The sequence below is a fragment of the Gopherus flavomarginatus genome, chromosome 1 (genome assembly GCF_025201925.1).
Source record: "Gopherus flavomarginatus isolate rGopFla2 chromosome 1, rGopFla2.mat.asm, whole genome shotgun sequence".
NCBI classification, from domain to species: Eukaryota; Metazoa; Chordata; order Testudines; family Testudinidae; genus Gopherus; species Gopherus flavomarginatus.
In genome coordinates, this window is record NC_066617.1 from 216,052,363 (window position 1) to 216,067,950 (window position 15,588).

Consider the following 15,588-nt stretch of genomic DNA (forward strand, 5'->3'; position numbering starts at 1 on the left):
TTTTCATAAGCTTCTTAATATAGTCCTTGACATTTCAGATTCATCTTGCAACCTGGAATGAAGAGTAAAATGTGTTTGCCAGTGAACATACAAGGCATTAAACAAAATGTGCTGGCATATTAATGAGATAATTGAATTCTGCAAGTATAGAAATCAGATTCAGATTTTCTTCCCTATTCCAAACAAATTTACTGACCAGTGGGATCTGATAGCAAAATCACTGGTGAATCTGTGACATTTGTGCCTAGTTCTTGAAAAATCTAGTTCCTCACTCAGTCCCGTGCTCTCCCCTCACCCCAAAAAAGTTATTTTACTGAAGTTTTGCATCAGTAAACTAGTTTATGGACATGCAAGAAGACACTGTATTGCATTGTTGTGGTAACATAGAAATATTGGACATTAATGTAGCTTTGCTTAATGTTGGTACTAGACAGAGAATAAAACCGGATTTTTACACAAGGATATGCATGCAAATATATCAGCTCCTTATGAGTACCAAAGGAAAAGGTACAAAATATTGTCTGGTTTATGTTTTTATAAATATTTATTTTGCTCCCCCCCCAAAGTGTATCCCAGTGTGAAAATCCTGCTTTAAAAATATAATCAGAAAAAATCATAGCTTTATATGGTAAATGTGGTGTTCTTTATCTTTAACATTTAATCCTCTGTGGATACTTAAACAAAGAATTCAAGTGATTCAGTAAAGATAAACGAATGCTGGCTGGACTGTGGATTAGTGGTTGAAATGTAGACTCTGTCTAGGAATTGTCTTTTAGAAAAGTGATCCAAAACAAATTATTTCAGTGACTGCAAGGATGTCACAGTGGTATGTGAAACACAGTGGTTTATTCACACAAATATTAAAAACTATATTGAATTTGAAAGCTCTAATGGGAGCTTTAGTAGCAGATTAGACAACTCAGATCCAAAAATAAAAGGCATGAAGCTGAGAAGACCTAAGCTGTATTAACTTGCTTGCATTTATTTGAGTTGGCAAGCAGGTCACTTAAAAAACAAACAAACAAACAAAAAAACAGATATGGATCTGAGTTGTAAGATTGGATCTGGATCAGAAGTTCACCAAAATGTGAGGATGTTCATGTCCCGGGTTTTGGTCATGGACCATCTCTCCTTGTAAAAATTTCAGAGTATCAAATATACTAACCACTATGCATGCCTTTTGAAAAATGTACAGTTCATGCCTCGCATGGCATGGTGTGTATGTGTATCTTAAGCAGAGCTATGTAAACCCAGCAGAGTTTCAGTTCACAGTGCTGTCTGCAAATTAAACCCTGCAGTCTGTTTGCCAGGGGTTGGCCACATACCAAACCCTCCATGCTCATCTGGATGTTTTTCAACCAACTCAAACTTCCAAGGAAACATCTCTACTGAGTTCTTCCCAACAACTTAGCTAAGAGTTCCCTTCCTCCCTGGTGACCCCTCTGTTCAGCTGCCTAATCAACCAATAAGCCCTATGTATTAAAAAACCCTCTGCATTTTGCTTCCTGAGCTTACAGGAACATTGATCCAAAGCCAGCATTTGGACAGTGCTGACAGACACTTTGGAAAGTGCTGCTGTCAAGAAGAATGCTTCTTCCCGGACATGTAAGATGCCTGCTCTACCTGGGGTTCCCATGAGAAGAAAAAGTGCAGTATTTCTTTGTTCACCACAGACAAAAGCCACTTTGATCCAGATCCTTAAGGGTACAACTCCACTGCAGCTGGAAGTGGGCCTCCCAGACTGAGTAGACAGACATGTGTTAGTAGGACTGTCATGTGGATGTTGCAGTTCTGTAAGAGAACATAAGTATGCCACTGAGTTAAATAGCTTCAGAAACAGGCTGTGCTACTTTAAAATGCTTTTTGGGAAATAAACTAAAACCCTGGCAGTCACACGCTTTTCCATTCTCAGTCTCTCCACTTCCACTGTCCAATGCTGTTTCTGTGGTTCTAGTAACAGCACAGTAGAATTTATGTGAAAGTTTAAATTTCCACTGGGGGAGATATAAAAATATCTAACCATTTTATGTAGAGGAATTATACACTGAATAAAAAATACAACATGTATAGTATGTGAAAAAAGAGCACATTAAATATGTTCACGGAACTGATCCCAAATATGAGGAAAGGCATTTGAAATGTGGAGATGAAATTAATCAACAGAGCCAATAATAAATATCTGTGAAACTGATTCCATTTGTGAAAGACAACTTTTAGATGACTCTTGTGGTTTTGCCACTGTTTAGGCATGAGATTCTGGAAACCCTCCCAGATCCCATAAAGGCTCATTATATACCTTCAGAGTATTGCATGCCATGTGACATTTCAGTGCTTGTCTTCCTTTTGGCCTACACTCTTACCTCCTTAAGTGGTGTCCTTGTCAAATCCCAGAGTTAAGCAGAGTCACCTTAGGTATTACTTGGATAGAAGACCCCTCAGAAAACTCACTCGTTGCCCCTCACATCCCCAGAAGAGTAGTTTTGGCTACCTAGGAAAGGTCTGTAGCTGACACACCTCAGTGTGCGAACTGAACCAGTGCCCCAGTGGAAGCTTTGCTGATGGAGGATTTCTCTTGAATATGTATATTTAGAGTTGACCACCTACAGTCATTAAAGACACCCCCCCCCTTTTTGCAGTAGTTAAGTATGGTTATTAATCCCAGTATCGTGGCCAAATGCCAACTCTGCTCTGATTTGGCAATCCCTGTAATCCATTGATTCTGATGTCTAACCTATACTTAGCTTACTGGATGCTTTAGAGGAAGATGAATCACATATTTCAGGCCCGTTTTCTGCGTTCCTCCATTTGTATGCAAAGTGCTGGAATGGGTTGGGGCTGGGGAAAAGATGACTCTCAGACATTTTTATGTTTCCTTTGTTTTGGCCCCAACCCCCAGCACAACTCAGAGCAGCCCATCATCATTGGCTGCTTGGACCTTCTACCCTGTTCCTCTCCAGCTTGGTGCCTCTCTGATGAGATCTCTGCAACTCCATTCCTAAATTGAATTTAGGCAAAGTATTCTTTCCTTCCTGAATGATTGTATAGAATTGCTGGTGGATGAGTGCCACATTTCAGGACCAGTGCTGGCATATTTAAAGATGAGCCTGAACCAAAACCCTAGATCCAAACTCTTCAGATATTGGAACAGTTTAAGATCTGGATATGAACTTTGCATCTTGGGTCCATTTCTGTTTATGTGTGTACGTACACTTGTGCTAGAAATAAGCAGTAACGCAAGACTGAGTGTACATTTCATCAGTTAACATAAGCACACCTTGAAACACATAAGACATGCATGTGGTTGACATTCAAACGCAGTGCCTGAGTGCATACATTGTACTTGGGGACTGTGAGTTAACACCCACTCAAGATGAATGAAGCTAGTTCTTAACTCTCTAAGAGCTTTTGTTTCAATTTGTCAGACCTGGACAGACAGATCTACAGATTTCATAAGAAAAACACTACACCCATTCACATTTAGAAGGTTTTCTTCATAATCAGGATGAGAAAATTAGCATATTTAAAGTGATATCTTAAATATTGTGGAACTGATTGGGCCATCAGAGAAGTGTTATCCTGGCATGCTGATGAGTTTTGGCTCAGCCTCACACCTGAGATGGAAATTGGAAATTCATTCAGCACAAGTGAAACACCCACACATATAACTGGGATCGCTCCTTCTTGTGTCCAAGCAACCAAACTTGACATTTCTGTAATATGATGTATATAATAATGCCCTTCATAAAAGGGAGTCTGAGCCTTCATGGAGTTCACCAATGGCCATGTCTGTTTCTATGGTGCCCTGGTATGTGTGTATTTGATGGTCCTGATGGAAGTTTTGAATGAAAGGGTATTAAAACAAGAGTAAGGAAAATAAAATTATGCCTCCCACATATAAAGATAAAGCTTCACTGGGATTGAACTTGCATTTCAATTGCCACCTTTGTTGACCAAAGGGCAGGTAAATACATCCTCTGTGGGATATTAAAACATAAATCCATTGGTGATCATGAAACTGTCCACGTGGTGGCACACTTATTCCACCAGCATGACATTTAGACACCCAATTTAATAGAAACCCTCATTAATTTGTAACAGGCAGGAACAGCTCACCTTTAAAGGCCTGACATTGTGATATCTTTAGCACCTTGCTGGATCAGGCCAGGAAGTTACATCTCTGCATGTGTTTTTTTACATTTTTCTTTTTAATAAACTCTCTCTACAACATCGAACAAACAAAATGACTTTGCAAGTGTGACTTAAGTTAATTAGTCGTTAGTAAAATGTACGTGTTCTGTGTTTGTTTTTCCATTCTCTTTGCCAGAAACGCCTTGGTGTTCTCCCATTAAGGTGAAACATGGTAATGCAAACTGCAGAACACCTCAAGGAGGATATTACAAAAATGTCTTGGGGACAAGATGTGATATTCGTTGCCAGAAAGGCTATGAACTACATGGTCCTCAACAGCTTATTTGTCAGTCCAACAAACGCTGGTCTGGGAAAGTTTTGTGTAAACGTGAGTAGATCATACTGGTGTGCACATATATCGCTGTTTGTGTGCTTAAACTCATCTCTGTCTAATATCTAATGTCTATGTGAGTAGCTTTTATATTTAATGTCAGTGCTGGGATGGGGAGAAACTTAACTGGCAGGAGCTGCTCTTAGAGTTAACTCTGTTTATCTTTGGGCTCTCATTTGTATTTTGAATTTAAAAATAAATATGTCTTTGTGAAGCCATAGCTAACGTAGCTGCACCTATTTCAGACATTATTTACATAGCCCTTGTGATGTACATGGTGCTGTGTGATAGTTGGACTGTGTCAAATAGCTGAATGCAGAGCAGTTTGCAGTCTCAAATCATGGCAGGTGCATTATAGAGGAGTGAGAAAACAGAGTGGAGAGAGGCATTAAAGGCAGGAATGCTTCATGGAATAGGTGGGCTCTGAGTCTGTAGAAATCTTTGTGAAACTGAGGGCTTATAAGAATTCCCCTTTGCAAACATATTAAAATACTGTGGGTAGTTAATTCTAGCCGCACTGTTAATTGTATGTCATTTTGCAAAATTTGAATGTCACCAGGTTGAATGGGCCCACCATTAGTTTGTGAGCGAAAACATTTTGACAAAAGAAGGGAGTGGGCAGCTGGCCTTTCCTTAAAACAATTTCATTCCATTGGGCTAACTTACCTGTATGATAGCAAAATTTGAAGTCTGTTTGAGGAGGGAAAATCATATGAGCAGTTTCACTTGCTCTGACTGAAAAACTCCTAACCATGTTTTGTTCACATACAGTACTGCACATCTGTTTCCCCCCTACTCCTTTAGAATGGCAGATCAGAAGATGCTGGATAGATTTGTTTTATTTTACAGAAATACGGTGCCCAACACTGTCCATGCCAACTAATGGGGGGTTCAAGTGCATAGATGGAGCGTACTTTAACTCCAGATGTGAGTATTACTGTTCTCCAGGATACCAGCTAAAGGGAGACCGGACAGTAACATGTATGGACAACAAAGTCTGGAGTGGCAGACCAGCCTCCTGTGTTGGTAAGTAAGATGAGGCTTGCACTTCCTAGGGAGCCCAGATTTAAAGCTTTTGTAGCCTGTTAATGCCAAAATATTTTAAATGCATTGGAAACATGGCTACTGCATCCATGTCAGCAAGAAAACAAACAAGAGTGTCTTTTAAAGAAGCATTGGGACAACTTACCTAGGGGTATAATGGATTCTCCATCACTTTAAATCAGGACGGGATCTCTTTCTGAAATATTTGCTGTAGCTCAGACAGAAGTTAAGGGCTGGTGAAGAAATTAGTGGGCAATGTTCTATGGCTTGTGCTATGCTCATAATAGTCCCTTCTGATCTTAATGTCTATGAAGCCTGTTGTAATTATTTGTCCTTCCTCAGCAGCATCTTGTACCTGCCGCATTGTGTCACAGACACGGCATCTTAAGCCTAGAAGAGAATCAGAGCTAACCAGTATGGTGGGACTTCCTCTGTTACTTTCGCATCTTGGGGTCATGGACTCCCAGTGAATTCTGGGGAAGGGAGGACAGGCTTTTCTGATGGGAAAAGTTACATTAGGGTGGGATACATTTTCAGCCCAGTTTACATAATTCTCCTTTCTACTAATGAGATTTCATCAGAAGATATAGCCGAAGTGTCTCAGCTGCTGCTGATGTTCTTGGGAAGCTCCTGATAAGGGTTCAGTTTTCAGTCACCCAGATGTGCAGGTCTTTAGCCATTTGAATTGGCCACCAACAATTTGATTTCATGGCTGGAGCAATATTTGTGTTTTTAATGATGTGTATGTGATACTATGGTTTTCCTCAAGATGCCTGTGGCTCAGTCTAGCTTAGCAGGTGAAACGACATTGGAGTCTCCCTGCTGTGGCTTCACATTCATGGGGGTTTTTTCAATTTTACTGTTACTTTTTGCCTTGCAATTTTATACTTGCCCCTGACTGTCTATCTTCACCCTAAGTTTGTGGTTTGTCTTGTGTTTTATTGCAAATTCAAGTCTGGCCCTTTTGCAGGGTTGGTTTTATGTGTAGTGGGGGAAGGGTGAAATGTCATCACCTTTGCTATGACCTCACCAGTTTGCACTACTGTCCTGGGAATCTCACTGCAAATAACAGCGTAGCACATGTACTTGAAATGTTCCTTTAACAAATGCAGACTATCAATATTTATAACTTCACAGCACGTGAATGTGTTCCATATTAATTCCGTAACACAGTGCTATAGTTAAGTCCTAAATGCAGCACATTGCTGTTCAGTACAGAGAGACACCCTCCCATCCCTCCATGTTTTGGGTGCAAATAGTGGCGTGTGCAGGTTAGTGATGTGCTTATTAATGAAGTTAGGGTTGCCAGGCAACCAGTTTTCGACAGGAACACCCGCTCAAAATGGGATCCTGGTGGCTCTGGTTGACGCCACCGACCAGGCCATTAAAAGTCTGGTCAGTGGGGCAGTAGGGCCCCCGGGCTAAGGCAGGCTCCCTGCCTGCCCTAGCTCCGTGTGGCTCCTGGAAGCAGCCGTCGAGTCCCTGCAGCCACTAGTCAAATGGGCGGCCAGGGAGTCTCAGCTTGCTGCCCGCGCCCCAAGTGCCGGCTAAGCAGCTCATTGTCCAGGAACCGCACCATTGGGAGCCGCTGGGGCAGTGCCTGCAGGCACAAGGGCAGCGCGCAGAGCCTTCCTGGCTGCCCATGTGCCTAGGGGCTGCAGGGACCCAGTGCCCACTTCCTGGGAGCTGCAGTAAACACCACTGGGACCCCGGACCTTCTCCTGTACCCCTAGTCCTGTCCTAGCCCTGAGCCTGCTCCTACACCCCAAACCCCTCATCCCCAGCCCCATCCCAGAACCTGCACCCCCAGCTGGAGCCCTCAACACCCTCCCCTGCATCCAACCTCCTGCCCCAGCCTGGAGCCCCCTTCTGTACCCCAAACCCCTCAGCCCTAGCCCAGAGCCTGCACCCCCAGGCAGAGTCCTCAACCGCCACACTGCAATACCCTACCCCAGCCCAAAGTCCCCTCCTGCACCCCAAACCCCTCATCCCTGGCCCCACCTTGGAGTCCTCCACACCCTGCACCCCTACTCCAGCCCAGAGCCCTCTCCCGCACCATGAACCCCTCATTTCTGGCCCCACCTGAAGCCCCACCCCTAGCCCAGAGGCCATACCCCCCTGCACCCCAACCTCGTGCCCCAGCCCAGAGCCCTCTCCCTCATCCCCAGCCTCACCCCAGAGCCCTCATCCCATCCCATCCCACATCCCAACCCCCTGCCCCAGCCTAGTGAAAGTGAGTGAGGGTGGAGGAGAGCAAGCGACTGACAGAAGGGGGATGGACCGAGCAGTGGTTGGGGCCTCTGAGAAGGGTCAGTGCAGAAAAGATATTTCCAAACTGTGATCTGTGAAGAACTTGCTGGTGGCCTGCAGAAATCTGGCTGGTCCCACGGTTCTGTCTCTCCTCCTTGTTTCCAGCTGAGAGAGAGAGAACAAGTGAGAAGGAGAGAGGAAATGAAGACAAAGGGAGACATTTTACATATTACTTTTTCATGAAGGCAATTCCTATAGGTGCCCCAGGGGCATTAAGGGACAGGAGGTGGGATCCACCCCACTTTGATTGGGAAGGGAAGTGTCCGTGGGACCTCTTGCTACTAAAATGTTGTCCATACTATGCAAAAAATAATTTAAATCCTGAATTAATGGTGTTTTTGCAAAATGTCAGATTTAGCTCCACCCTTTGTTACTGTAGCTTCACTAAAAAAAGAACAGGAGTACTTGTGGCACTTTATCCAGCTCAAAGCAACTAGAACTGAATCTTGGCAAAAGCAATCGTATAGTGCTAGTGGGTACAATATTAAAAATGAAGCTACATACAGAAGTCATGAGCTAATTTCATATTATTCAGTGACATGGGCTGCACTGATTGGCCCAAGTATTTGTTTATTTTAAACATATTAATTCAACACTTAAAAAGCAAAATAGGGTTTATATATTGATGAGAATTAGTCTGCAGACTGCAAGGTATTCATTTATTCAAAGCCACATGCCTGTTCAGGAGTAACCAAGGGTCGGTCCTGGGGCTGGTTTTGTTCAATATCTTCATTAATGATCTGGAGGATGGCGTGAACTGCACTCTCAGCAAGTTTGCAGATGACACTAAACTGGGAGAAGTGGTAGATATGCTGGAGGCTAGGGATAGGATACAGAGGGACCTAGACAAATTAGAGGATTGGGCCAAAAGAAACTTGATGAGGTTCAACAAGGACAAGTGCAGAGTCCTGCACTTACTATGGAAGAATCCCATTCACTGTTACAGACTAGAGACCGAATGGCTAGGAAGCAGTTCTGCAGAAAAGGACCTAGAGGTTACAGTGGACGAGAAGCTGGATATGAGTCAACAGTGTGCCCTTGTTGCCAAGAAGGCTAATGGCATTTGGGGCTGTATAAGTAGGGGCATTGCCAGCAGATCGAGGGTGGTGAAGCACTGGAATGGGTTACCTAGGGAGGTGGTGGAATCTCCTTCCTTAGATGTTTTTAAGGTCAGGCTTGACAAAGCCCTGGCTGAGATGATTTAGTTGGGAATTGGTTCTGCTTTGAGCAGGGGGTTGGACTAGATGACCTCCCTGAGGTCCCTTCCAACCCTGACATTCTATGATTCTATGAAAGAACAAAAGGTCAGGTTTAGTCTATTCCACCCAGAGAACAAGCTGTAACCCTGCCATCATATTTAAAATAAAATAACTGACATTTAAAAGTAGCACCAGATGCAAATCAGCCATTAACAAAACAAGACTTTTAAATCTCAGGTGGTGCTTATATTTTTCTGACTCTTTTTAACACACATGCCAATATTTTTGTACCTAAAGTTAGGCTTCGAAATCTGTATTTAGGCACCTAAAGAGAAATGCTTTGATTTTCAGAGATATTAAGTACCCACAAACCCCACTGAAGTCAATGGGATGTATTGTCACTATTGTATTGATTTTTGTTCTTTTGTTATAGTTTTGTTCTGGTCCCTTACTGTACTCCCTGGCTCAAAACTGTAAAAGGTGTAGCTGAGTATGGAGTTTGCCCATTTTATGTGTAATGTCGACAGACCCCAGTTGTCAGGGGGTGGGATCGAACCTGGGATCTCTGGAGTTTAGTGCATGAGCCTCTACTGCATGAGCTAAAAACCAACTCGCTCTTAGCTAAGGCTGGAGAACAAACTCATTCTCTCTCTCTTTCTTTCTTTAAGTGATCTCAGCGCAACTAGATGGGACAGAACACCACACCCAGGAGTTGTGTGGGTACATATGTTCTGATGGTTCTTCATGATGAAGTAGCTCATTTTACACTAGAAAATAAACTTTAAAAACCCAACTTATGTGCTCCTACAGCTTTCTCTCTTGTGCCAATAACAGGCTGGAGCAGTTGGAAGTTTAATGAGTGAAAAGTCTTTAGCTGAAAACGGTCTTTCTCACTAATGAAACTTCCATGAAAAACTTTTGACTTTTTTGGAATGTTTTTGTTTTTTCACTAAATTTATGTTTGCAACATTTTTATCAAAATAATTAAGTAAAAGTTTTATTGGAATCGTCAAAATAGTTACCGAAATGCAGCAAATGTTGGTATAAATGTTAAGAAAAGTTTGGTTTAGAAAATAATGTTGGTTAAAAAGTTTCAGAAAGAATTATGAGGAACAAAATATGTGTCCTTTTCCAATCCTGAGAAGTGGGGAAAAAAAAACATTTTTTACCCGCAATACCCTTCCTCTCCCCAGTTTCTCAACCAGCTGTACTTTCTAGTAGGGTTCGTGTTTGGGATTGGTGGCTGGCTCCAGGCTGGGGGCAGGCTTGCAGACAGGGAGTAGCCTTGGGCCAAATTTAGGTTTGGGAATCTTGGATGTTTTGGGGCTAGGTTTAAGACCAGCTTTTGGGGCCAGTTACCATTAGGACTGGATAATAGCTCTGTGCTAGTCTTAGGATTGGTTACTAGGTCTCAAGCTATGGTGAGGGTCAGGACTGGGAAGAGGTAACAGGATAAGGTTAGGGCTGGGCACATTTGCCAGCTGCGGGATAGAGATGGTTGAAATTTGCCACCGCCCCCACCCCACCCTTCATGGTTTTAAAAAAATGAAATGTGACTTTTTTCTAAATGAATTTTTTCACACAATACTTGAGTTCCTTGAAACCTTTTGTTCAATCGAAACCAGGTTTTTCGGGGTGGGGAGAATGGCAGTAACCACTTTGTATAGAAAACATTATCAAATTGTGGGGAAATTAGTCCACTTCAGTCCCTGGGAAATGGAAATACTTCAAAACTTTGAAAATTCTTATTTTTCAGCTAGCTGTATAACAGATATTGTGGTAAATACCTCCACCATTCCACTATATCCTTTATGTCACATCCTATAGAAATGTTAAGACCGAGGTGAAAGTAACTTGAAGGACTTACCAGTACACTGGAGTCCTGAACAGGGGTCGGGGCCTCAACCAGAAGGGGCCTGGCCTCAACCGGAAAGAGGCAGTCCTTTAAATCCCCAGGCCCTTTAAATCAAGATTTAAAGGGCCTGGGGCTCTGGCTGCGGTAGCTGCAGCTGAGAGCCCTTAGTCCTTTAAATCACCGCCGGAGCCCTTGGCCCTTTAAATCACCGCACTGCAGAGGTGGCTGGGAACCCCTGGGCTCGAGGGCAATTTAAAGGGCTTGGGGCTCTGGCCGCTGCTACCACAGCGGAGCCCCAGGCCCTTTAAATCACTGATGGAACCCCGGGGGCTCCCGGCAGCTGCCGCTACCCCAGGGCTCAGGGCTCTGGCGGAGATTTAAAGGGCCTGGGGCTCCGCTGCGGTAGTGGCACCTGGACCCCGGGCCCTTTAAATGACCGCTGGAGCCCTGCCGCCACTACCCCAGGGCTACGGCAGCGGGGCTCAGGAGGCGATTTAAAGAGCCCGGGGCTCCAGCCACTGCCAGGAGCCCCAGGCCCTTCCTACTGGCCTCGGGAAGCTGGTCCAAGATGGTGTACCAGCAAGAATTGGCTTACTTTCACCTCTGGTTAAGACCAACAATTAAGTAACCCTTCTGAGAGAGTCTGAAATTGGTCTTGCATTCTGAATTAATAATTTAAAGGCACTGATCATGGATTATAGAGTGATGTTTCAAAATACATCGTAATGTTTTCTGGGGTGGGGGGAGCGAAGTTCAATCATTGTTTTTTTTATAACTCAGATCTATTGATTCTTCTTTCCATTACATGCTTTTTACATGGAATAAGTGTTTTGAATTAACTACAGCAATCTTTAATCACATCTACAGTCAGTAGTAGTGTTTATTTGGCACCAAATCTTTATCCACCACATACAGGTACTCAGATAAGTATTAGGCTTTTGTATTCTCTACCATCCCTTCTTTCCCTGACCTTGCCTCCCACATTCTCTCAAAAACAAATAAATGTAAACCTTTAACAAGCCAGAGAAACAAATTGTCAACAAACCTTTTAAATGTGCAAGATGGCCCATGTCAGAGGTGTAGGAGTTTTGTACACTTGTCTTCATCCCTTTTCCACTGAGATCAACAGGCCGCATTTATTCAGTAGAATGTTACTGACCTTTTGTTCTGGAGCCATCATTAAAGCAAGATGATTTCCATAGGCAGAGTCAAGTACCATTGGTGCTACAACTTAGTAGCCAAGAAGCATTAATAAAGTATGAGAAAGTAGCTGAGGAAAATCATGGTTGAGCAGCTCCAAATTTTTCATTAAATGCCTGCTTCCCTCCCCAACAGGATATAAACCTTCCAAACAAGGTCAGTCCACCTACTAAATAGCCTTAGTGTCAGAAATGCCTAATAAATGGTTTAAATAAATCAGTTCATATGCCATGTCAGCAAAGAGATTCAGAGGATGACTGAAAAGCTATTTTATCCCGTGCCATTGTGCCTCTTTAATAGCCTATGATACGTAATCGCAGGTTGGATGCAACTGATATACTAGGGTATTGGGAGAGTGGAGCACATCCTGGAGCTGCTTGATTCAACACAGAGCATTAGATACTAGGCCCAGTAATCTCTGCACATGGTATTCTCCTATTATCTAAGAGGGTGATTGCAATTTGCACCACCTGGTCCTAGTGCAAAAAGGCAATTGAAGTAGCCACAGATGATAACCTTTCTGGTGATTTCAGGTCCAACTAGAAGTGCATGCTAACCCATGGGTGCCTAGTGATGCACTTCCCAGAGTAACTTAGTTTTGTTGTCTTAATAAAGTGAAAATTCATGCTTGTTCATACAAACCAGCGTCCTCTGCTTCTTAATGATGGAATCTTCTTCCTGATGAACTGGATACTTAAAACATGAGTATCCTAAACACTGTCCTGCTCCTTCTTCCATCGTTTACATGGTATTTTATTTAGTTATATAGCGCCTTTAATACCAAAATGCTGGGTGGTGGCTACAAAGGAAACTCAGTAACCAGCTACAGAAAGACAAAAAACAACAAAGACTTCACTATTAGTAGCCTCAATACAAATGCAACATTAGCCATCATTAAAAGACATAGGTGGGGAATGTCATTGCCCTAAGGAAGTAACATAGGGCAAAACTCCCATTGGCTTCTGTGTGGCTAGGATTTCACACTGAGTGTGCAGTGCAGATTTAAAATGATAGAGTGAGAAAGAAAAGTGAGGGGGAAAGGAGAACAGGAAAGTGTTTCCCTAAAGCATCCCCTAGAGGAGGAGTGGAAGTGTGAAAACGCTTCTTATTTAGGGCTTGTCTACATCAGAAAGTTGCAGCGCTGGTGAGGGAGTTACAGCGCTGCAACTTAGGAGGTGTACACATCTGCAGGGCACCACCAGCGCTGCAACTCCCTGTTTGCAGCGCTGGCCGTACTCCCGTTTTGTCTCGGGTGTAGAGGATCCAGCGCTGGTGATCCAGCGCTGGTAATCAAATATAGACACTTACCAGCGCTTTTCTTGACCTCCGTGGAATAAGCAGGTATCCCAGCATACCTGAGGAAGCCTCTGGTAATCAAGCTGGTCTCCTTCCCCGGTTTGCTCTCGCGTTCCCCGAACCCCGAGCAAGCAGGTCTCCTTCCCTGAGGTTTGCTGGGTGGTTCCGGGAACGCGAGAGCAAACCGGGAAAGGAGACCAGCTTCGCCGCGGTTTGCTCTCGCGTTCCCCGAACCCCGAGCAAGCAGGTCTCCTTCCCTGAGGTTTGCTGGGTGGTTCCGGGAACGCGAGAGCAAACCGGGAAAGGAGACCAGCTTCGCTGCGGTTTGCTCTCGCGTTCCCCGAACCCCGAGCAAGCAGGTCTCCTTCCCTGAGGTTTGCTGGGTGGTTCTGGGAACGCGAGAGCAAACCGGGAAAGGAGACCAGCTTCGCCGCGGTTTGCTCTCGCGTTCCCGGAACCACCCTGCAAACCGCAGGGAAGGAGACCTGCTTGTTCGGGGGTTCGGGGAACGAGAGAGCAAACCGGGAAAGGAGACCAGCTTCGCCGCGGTTTGCTCTCGCGTTTCCCGGAACCACCCTGCAAACCGCAGGGAAGGAGACCTGCTTGTTCGGGGAACGCGAGAGCAAACCGCGGCGAAGCTGGTCTCCTTTCCCGGGTTTGCTCTCGCGTTCCCCGAACCACCCTGCAAACCGCAGGGAAGGAGACCTGCTTGTTCGGGGGTTCGGGGAACGCGAGAGCAAACCGGGAAAGGAGACCAGCTTCGCCGCGGTTTGCTCTCGCGTTCCCCGAACCTCCCTTGAAGCCGCCCAACAGCGCTGCAGTGTGGCCACATCTAACACCACTTGCAGCGCTGGTTGCTGTAAGTGTGGCCACTCTGCAGCGCTGGCCCTATACAGCTGTACTAATACAGCTGTAACAACCAGCGCTGCAAAATTTTAGATGTAGACATGGCCTTAGAGACTACAGCAGATGAATGAATTGCAGTGAGAAGAATTTGAGAAGCTGAATGAAATCAACACTTAGGGAGGTGACGAGAGAAGGAGCAGTCGGGTGACAGGGTTGAAGGGAAGGGTAAGAATGTTAAAGTGGCAATGAAGAGAGCTGAAGAAAAGAGAAAATGTGAGTAACAGAGCAAAGGTAAGTGCACTGTGTGAGTGGAGTGCAGAGAGGTGGATTGGTGTCAATTTCAATGGCATAAATAACGATTCAAAGTCAAAGGAAGCGCTAGCAAGTCGTGTATTTAGAGCTGGAGCAAATCACAAAAACTGTTGTTCACAGATGTGTTGGTGTCTTCTCAATAAAGCTTCGCTTTGAGTGTGTTTGCAGCACTTTCTGTTCATTTTTCACAAGCAAGATTTTGCTCTCACCAGAGCTGGCAGAAAGTGAATTTAGGGCTGAAGCATAATTAGTTTATTGTCTATTATTTAATTGTATTTCTGCCACAGTTGTAGACCAGGACCCCATTACAGACATTGGCTCATCCAATAAGGGAAAAGAAATAACACCACGTCACTTAGGTGAAAGGTATACTTGTAGGAAACATAAAATTAATTCATGGGTTGAGAAAAACATTTGCCAAACAGCTTTGCACAGCAAACAAATCTGCTTAAAAAAAATGCAGTCTCTTGGCAGATAATATTCACATGCAAAAAGAGCTTAATGTGCTACCCAGTTTGTTCACTGGGAATTGCTCAGGGCTGGTCTACACTGGGGGGGGGGAAATCGATCTAAGATACGCAACTTCAGAATACGTGAAGTCGAAGTGTCTTAGATCGAGTTACCTACCGTCCTCACGGCACGGGATCGACGTCTGCTGCTCCCCCTGTCGACTCCGCTACTGCCGTTCACGTTGGTGGAGTTCCGGAGTCGACAGGCAGGGCCGGCGCTACCATTTAGGCAGCCTAGGCAATCGCCTAGGGTGCCAGAATAATTGGTGGGCGCCATTTTGCCGGAGGGGGTGGCAGGCGGCTCCTGTGGAGCTGCCGCAGTGGTGCCTGCGGAGGGTCCGGTGCTCTGCGGCTCCGGTGGAGCTGCCGCAGTCTTGCCTGTGGACAGTCAGCTGCTCGCGCGGCTCCAGTGGACCTCCCGCGGGCATGATTGTGGCAGCTCCACCAGAGCCACAGAGCACCGGACCCTCCGCAGGCACCACTGCAGCAGCTCCAGCG

The 15,588-nt window shown here is 44.7% G+C and overlaps 1 protein-coding gene across 2 annotated transcripts in view; it reads left to right on the plus strand.

Moving 5' to 3' along the window:
• Positions 1–15,588, plus strand: part of SRPX (sushi repeat containing protein X-linked) — a 78,840-nt gene that overhangs the window by 45,839 nt on the left and 17,413 nt on the right. For both annotated transcript variants that reach the window (XM_050936640.1, XM_050936641.1), the window contains 2 exons: positions 4,325–4,516; positions 5,369–5,545. In XM_050936640.1, the coding sequence (XP_050792597.1) occupies positions 4,325–4,516; positions 5,369–5,545 (369 nt within the window). The remainder of the gene's footprint in view (positions 1–4,324; positions 4,517–5,368; positions 5,546–15,588) is intronic.